Here is a 7196-nt window from a genome sequence, read left to right as displayed (position 1 = left end):
TAAAATTACTGACAGACTCTGTGAAGAAGCAAATGGTGACGCCACCCCTGGAGTGCTCCAGCTCTGGGCCCATCAGTTGAGGAGGGACATTGAGGTGCTGGAGAGTGTCCAGAGAAGGGCGATGCAAGGCTGGGGAAGGGTTTGGAGCACAAGTTCTGGGAGGAGAGGCTGGGGTGGCTCAGCCTGGAGAGGAGGAGGCTCAGGGGAGACCTCATCACTCCCTCCAACTCCCTGACAGGAGGGTGTACGTGGTTATCGGTCTCTTTTCCCAGCAGTAGGACAAGAGGGCACAGTCTTGAGCTGCAGCAGGGCAGGTTTAGGTTGGACATCAGGAAGAAATTCTTTCCAGAGAGGGCGATCAGCCATTGGAACGGGGCTGCCCAGGGAAGGAGGTGGTGGAGGTGTTTAAAAAGAGACTGGATGTGCCACCCGGTGCCATGGTCTGAGAGACAAGCTGGTGTTGGGTCATGGGTTGCACTGGATGATCTCGGCTTTTTCAGCCTAGGTGCTTCTGTGCTTCTCTCCTCACAGTTAATTAATTAATTAAGCGAGAGCCGGCTCCTCCCGCCACATCCACGGGGCGGGGGGTGGGCGGGGCTTCGTGAGGGGGGACGGGCGGGGCTGCGGGTGGGCGGGGTTGTCGGCGGTGGGCGTGGCTCTGTGAGGGAGCGATGGGCGTGGCCATGGGTGGGCGTGGCCCGGGCTGTGGTGGAATGTGGCGGCGGCGGCGCGGGCGGAGGCGGCCCAGGTTTGGGTGTGTCTGGGGGGTCCGTGAGGGCCGATGTGCGGCCGGGGGGCGTCTGGGGGCGAGAGAGGAGTGATGGAAAGAGGGTGGGTAGGGTGGGGTGGGATGGAGCGGAGGGGTGGTGGTGGGGGGTTGAGGCCTGTGGGGAAGGGGCTGTGGGTGTGGGAAGGGGATAGGGGACTGTGAGGGGGCTGTGGGTGTGGGGCCTGTGGGATAGGGAGGGGGTTGTGAGGCAGGAAAAGGAGGGCGAGGAATCGGGATGGGGGGGCTGTGGGGCTGGAAGAGGAGGGGTAAGAATTGGGATGGGGGGTTTTGTGTGGGGCTGCAAAAGGAGGGGTAGGGATTTGGATCTTGAGGGGGGCGCTGTGGGGTAGGAAAAAGAGGGGTCAGGATAGGAATGGGGAGGGCTCTTGGCCAGGAAAGGAGTAGGGAAGGATTGGAGTTGTGGGGTGTGGGTCTGTGGGGAATTGGGGGGTGCTGTGGGATTGGGGATTATGGGGCAGAGAGGGACTGGGATTTAGGAGTTTTGGGGTGTGGGGCAGCAAGGGGATTGGCGGTGGGGGCTGTGAGTTTGGGGCTTGTGGTACAGGGAAGGGCTGTGGAGGTTTAAGGGGGGGCTCTGGGGGATCAGAGGGTTGCTGTGGAATTGGGAATTATGGGGCAGGGAGCAGATCGATTTGAGGGGCGCTGTGGGTGTGGGGCAGGGAGGGGCAGTGGGGGTGGGGGCAGGAGGGTGCTGCTGGCTGAGTTGTGGGGGGTCTCTCCTCCACATCTGGGTGTTTCTGGCTGCTTTGGGACCGAGCAAGGCCCACACAGCCACTTCTGTGTCCTCCCGAGGCATCCCTGTGGGATCCCAGGGGGTCCCTACAGGCTCTGGGGTGTGATGGGATGGGGGCACCCTTGGGGTTAATCCCTAACTCAGCTGCAGCCACCCGGCCTGAGGGGTGGCAGGGACAGGATCCCTGTGCCAGCTGTTGGCCTGAGCTCCCGGGACACAACCCCCCTCTCTTTCCTGGTGCTGCAGGTGCTGATCCCCGGCTGCTTCCTGGCTGCTCCCTGACTTCCCGCTCTCCTCACGGCTCCCGCTCCGCAGGGATCTGCAGCCATGTCCACCTTCCGGCAGGAGAGCGTGGAGGACTTCTATGAGATGGGGGAAGAGCTGGGCAGGTGAGGGACATCCCCCTTTACGGTCTGGAAGGGGCTGCACCTCCAGCCAGGAGAGCTTCACCGGCTGCTGGACCCCTCATGGTACCCCTGTGCCACCCCTGGCAGCAGCAGGGCCAGGGCTGGGCCGGGAGAGATTAAAAGAATGTGTTAATTAACGTTAAAGTTGCTCTTTCTGGAGCTCCAGCCGGGGCCAGCGGCTTCCAGGCCTCAGTTGGCTGCTCCTGGCTCTGTGCCTGGGGAGGGATCCAGGGTGACTCACTGCCTGCAGATGGGATTTAATCATCCGGGATGCAGAGGCGGAGCTGGGGGAGCTGCCCAGAGATCCTCCAGCCCTGCCTTTGGCCGTGGCTCCTCCTCCTCGGCCACTGGGAAATCCTTGGGCAGCAAAAAAACGTTTTTGGAGTCACTTAGGTGGGTTTTTTTCTCAAAGCAGAGCAGATTCCAGGGGTTCCTTCAGGTTCTTTTCCCTCTCAGGGCTGGGCTGTGGATTCCACCTGGGCAAAGCTGGTCCCTGCCCTTGGGGGGGCTGTGGGGTGGCCCCAACTGTGATCTGGGAATGTATAAAAGTATAAAGGAATCTCGGGTCCAGGTGCAGTTACTCTGATTTCAGGCATTTCCCCCTCCACCTGCACTTCCCTCCGGAGTTTTACGCTCCCTCAGGACCGCCAGGCTCTGGGATTGGCTCCTGGCACCCACCTGGGGTTTCCTGGCTGGAAAAGAGGGGTTGTTGGGCATCTCCAAGCCTGGGTGGTCACAGCAGCACCTGAACAGCCCAGGGATGGTCTGCAGCTGCCACATTCCTGGGAGGAATTCCTTTCCTCCATCCCAGGAAGCGCTGGGCTTGCTCCAGCAGTGCTGGGCTGTGTAAAGCCTGGGAGCAGACGGGCACCATCCGATCCCGATTCCTGGCAGTCCTGGGAGGAAACTGTGTCCTCGTGCTGTTTCCAAGGATGTGATGGGGCAGATTCTCACCCCACCTCCTCCCCTCATCCCACAGCGGCCAGTTCGCCATCGTGCGGAAGTGCCGGGAGAGGAAAACGGGCCTGGAATACGCGGCCAAGTTCATCAAGAAGCGCCGGCTGTCGTCCAGCCGCCGGGGCGTGAGCCGGGAGGAGATCGAGAGGGAGGTGGACATCCTGAGGGAGATCCAGCACCCCAACATCATCACCCTGCACGACATCTTCGAGAACAAGACCGACGTGGTGCTCATCCTCGAGCTGGTGTCGGGCGGGGAGCTCTTCGACTTCCTGGCCGAGAAGGAGTCCCTGACGGAGGAGGAGGCCACCCAGTTCCTCAAGCAGATCCTGGACGGGGTGCACTACCTGCACTCCAAGCACATCGCCCACTTCGACCTCAAGGTGAGGGCTGGGAGGTGCAGATTGCCCAGAGAGCAGGGATGAGCTCCCAGGTGAGGTCTGGGAGGTGCAGATTGCCCAGAGAGCACGGATGAGCTTCCAGGTGAGGTCTGGGAGGTGCAGATTCCCCGGAGAGCAGGGATGAGCTCCCAGGTGAGGTCTGGGAGGTGCAGATTCCCCGGAGAGCAGGGATGAGCTCCCAGGTGAGGTCTGGGAGGTGCAGATTCCCCAGAGAGCAGGGATGAGCTCCCAGGTGAGGTCTGGGAGTCGGTGCTGGGATCTCTCCCAGTTTGAGGCACATCTGGAAGGAGGAGCCCAGGGCAGCCCCCAGGGGTGGGTGTGTGGGGACAGACCCAGCTCCTCTCCCCCCCAGCCAGAGAACATCATGCTACTGGACAAGAACGTGCCAAACCCCCGCATCAAACTCATCGACTTCGGCATCGCCCACAAGATCGAGGCTGGGAATGAATTCAAGAATATCTTTGGGACCCCGGAGTTTGTAGGTGAGACCCGGCTGGCAGCATTCCTGGGGGGCTCCTCAGGGTGCTGCAAGCTTTGGATTAATCCCAGAGGGATGCCCAGTGCCACTGCTGGGGTGCCTCCATGGGGACAGACTTCCTTCCCCCACAATAAACCTGTTTTCTCCTCTCTTTCCTCCTGAAGCCCCGGAAATCGTGAATTATGAGCCCCTGGGGCTGGAGGCTGACATGTGGTGAGTGACCCCCCTCCTGAGCCCATTCCCATGGCTCCCCCTGTGCCAAAAGCGTGGGGAGAGGGGCCTGACAATGCTCTGAGGGGCTTCAGCCTCCTCTTCCTCCCTCTCTTCCAGGAGCATCGGGGTCATCACGTACATCCTGTGAGTATAAGGGAGGTCTGGGAGGGGTGGGGCTGTGGGGTGAGCCCCCCACCTCGGGCTGGAGCCTTTGTGGGGTGTCCCAACCCTCTCTCTCCACAGGCTGAGCGGAGCCTCCCCCTTCCTGGGGGAGACAAAGCAGGAGACCCTGACCAACATCTCTGCTGTCAACTATGACTTCGATGAGGAGTATTTCAGCAACACCAGCGAGCTGGCCAAGGACTTCATCCGCCGCCTGCTCGTCAAGGACCCCAAGTGAGGGGTGGGGAGCGGAGCTGGGGGTTCCTCTGGGAGAGGGGACGGTCCCTCCTGCCCACCCTGCTGCAAACAGGCAGCTCCCACACTCCGGGGTTCAGCTCTGAATCCAAAATCTCTCCCCTGCGTGAGGAGTGGGGTGAATTGTGGGATTCCCCCCCAGGGTGCAGCAGCTCTGCTGGGGTCTGGGAGGGGTGAAAGGCTGAGTTGAGCCCCCAGGGCTCTGGGGTGGTTGGAGCAGTGGAGCCATGTGGTTGAATGTCGGTCTGGAGGTTCATCTGCCTGTGTTTGAGGGGTTGGGGGCTGGATGTGACCCCTGCATGGGGAGCCCTGAGTGCAGTGAGTTTGTCTGAGCTCAGCCAGATCCGAGCTGCACTTCCAGGGCTTTACCAGGGAAAGGCAGCAAAGCCTCTGCCCCTGACCACAGCCTTGCTGTGCTTGCAGGAAGCGAATGACCATCGCCCAGAGCCTGGAGCACTCTTGGATTAAGGTGAGAAGTTAAAGAATTGGCACTTTTGGGGTGTCACACCCCCTCAAGGAGGGATGGGTGCTGACAGCAGCTCTGTGCTCCCCAACCCCCCGTGGGGGCCGCTTTGGTGCTGCTGCCAGGGGTCCGTGGGTGGGTGCTGGGGCCACCCAGCTCCTGCTCTGCTGTGTCCCACACCACAGCTGTCCCTCCCACAGGTGATCAAGAGGAGGAACGTCCGGAACGAGGACAGCTGCAAGAAGCCCGAGCGGCGCCGGCTGAAGACCACGCGCCTCAAGGAGTACACCATCAAGTCCCACTCCAGCATGCCCCCCAACAACACCTACATCAACTTTGAGCGCTTCTCCAAGGTCATGGAGGAGGTGGCCGCGGCCGAGGAGACCCTGCGGGAGCTGGAGAGGAACAAGAAGTCCTTCCAGGAGGACATCGAGGCGCTGCGCTCCATCTACGAGGAGAAGGAGTCGTGGTACAAGGAGGAGAACGAGAGCATCGGCCAGGACCTGCGGCAGATCCGGCAGGAGCTGCAGAAGACGGAGGCGCTGAAGAAGCAGGCGCAGGAGGAGACCAAGAGCGTGGTGCAGGCGGCCAACGGCCTCAAGCGGCGCTACCGCAAGCTGGAGAACCGCTACGAGGCCCTGGCCAAGCAGGTGGCCTCGGAGATGAAGTTTGTGGAGGAGCTGGTGTGGTCCATCGAGCAGGAGAAGCAGAGTGGCGAGGGCGACGGCAGCATCCGCTAAGCCGGGCGGCTCCGGCCCTTCCCGACCCCCTCCGGTCAGTGTTCCCCGGCTCTGGTGGTGTGGGGGGTTGTACCTCACTGGAGCCCCCACCATGGGGGGGCTGGGGCTGTGCTCCCCTGGGGTTTGGCTTCCTGCCTGTGGCTCCTGCTTGGCTCATGGCCCCGTGCTCCTCATCACTCCCACTGTGCTTAGGGACACTTCTCGTCACTCCCACCACGCTTGGGGACACTTCTTGTCATTCTCACCACGCTTGGGGACACTCCTCATCACTCCCACCGTGCCTGGGGACACTCCTACCCCATCGCTCCCTCCATGCTTGGGGACACTTCTCATCACTGCCACTGTGCTTAGGGACACTTCTCGTCACTCCCACCACACTTAGGGACACTTCTTGTCACTCCCACCACGCCTGGGGACACTGCTTGTCCCACCCGGGTCCCCGAGCTGCCCCAGCGCCCTGGGGGGGGTTTGGTGGGCAGACCCCCCCTCTACGCTCCGGCAGCAGCCACGCACGGGCCGGGACCAAGGGCTGATCCCTGCGTGGCCCCCCTGGGTGAGCCCTGTGCCCCCCAGGGTGCTGCCCCATGTGCCCCCCAGCCCAGCCCTCGCTCTCTGACCAGAATAAAGGTGTCTGTGTAACGGGGTGGCTGCCTTGGCTCCTGCCGTGGGAGAGGGGCAGGGCTGTGCTGTGGGGTGACAACCCCTCTGCTGCGCTCCCATCCCAGAGGGGTTTCCTAAACTGGGGAGGGAAGAGGTGGGGTTTTTGCCTTATCAGCCCCAGCAGGGCCAGGTGAGCTCACTGTGGGTGTGGAGGGGGCTCTCTCTTGCCTGGGACCCCAGTGCAGGTCTAGGGGGATGAGGGAAGGTTGAGGGATGTTTTATGGAGTTGCAGATCTGTGGGATCTGGGGCTCGGGGAAGGCCCCTGGGTGTGGGGAGGGTCCCGTGGTTTCTGTGGTGTAGGAGCCCAGGAGGGACTTTCCTCTGGGAGGGGCTTTCCTCTCTGGGATGGGCTTTCCTTTGGGATCACCGGGGGCTTTCCGACTGCCCATGGTCCCGGAGCCAAGATCCCGCTGAATTTGATCCGGGGGAATCACGAGCCATATCCCGGGGGATGGCTGGCAGGAGTGTGGATGGCTGGCAGGAGTCCCCCTGGGCCAGGGGGGCTGTGGTGGCTTCACCTTCGGGCCCGGGGGGTTTGCTCCATTTGGGATTTATCTGATGCTCCCTGGGGGTCTGAAGGGGCTGTGTCCCGTGTCCCTGTTCCTGCTGACGTCCCCACGGGTGTAGATTTCATCCCAACCCGTGGGCCACGTGGAGCTGCTGGGAATTTAATCCGCCCTGTTTTTCCGTGCCAAGGCACTTTGGCTCCCGGGGCTGACCCAGTGTCCCAGGGCTGTCCCAGGGCTGTGTCACATCCCCAGTCACATCCCCTGTGCCAGAGCAGCGATCTGACCGTGGTGGGTGACACCAGAGCCTGGCTGGGGTGGGGGTTTGGAATCCCCCCCACCCCTCTGGATGCTGCATCCCAGAGCTCTGGGGGAGATTTTGGGGTGCGGATTCAGCCGGAGCCGGGGCCATTCGATCTGCTGGCAGGGA

At 62.2% G+C, this 7196-nt stretch overlaps 1 protein-coding gene across 1 annotated transcript; it reads left to right on the top strand.

Annotated features, from left to right (window-relative positions):
- Positions 1 to 682: 682 nt before the first annotated feature.
- Positions 683 to 6238, top strand: DAPK3 (death associated protein kinase 3). The gene is made up of 9 exons (XM_050321124.1): positions 683 to 754; positions 1770 to 1912; positions 2910 to 3270; positions 3641 to 3770; positions 3931 to 3979; positions 4097 to 4123; positions 4223 to 4375; positions 4820 to 4865; positions 5060 to 6238. Exons 2-9 carry the CDS (start codon positions 1851 to 1853, stop codon positions 5597 to 5599), a joined length of 1368 nt encoding a protein of 455 aa, XP_050177081.1. The 5' UTR covers positions 683 to 754; positions 1770 to 1850; the 3' UTR covers positions 5600 to 6238.
- The last annotated feature ends 958 nt before the right edge of the window (positions 6239 to 7196 follow it).

This window comes from Myiozetetes cayanensis, unplaced genomic scaffold, assembly GCF_022539395.1.
Source record: "Myiozetetes cayanensis isolate MyiCay16 unplaced genomic scaffold, myiCay2020 scf26, whole genome shotgun sequence".
Taxonomy (NCBI): domain Eukaryota; kingdom Metazoa; phylum Chordata; class Aves; order Passeriformes; family Tyrannidae; genus Myiozetetes; species Myiozetetes cayanensis.
Note: the sequence above shows the minus strand (reverse complement) of the source record. Positions and strands in the feature narration are given on the sequence as shown.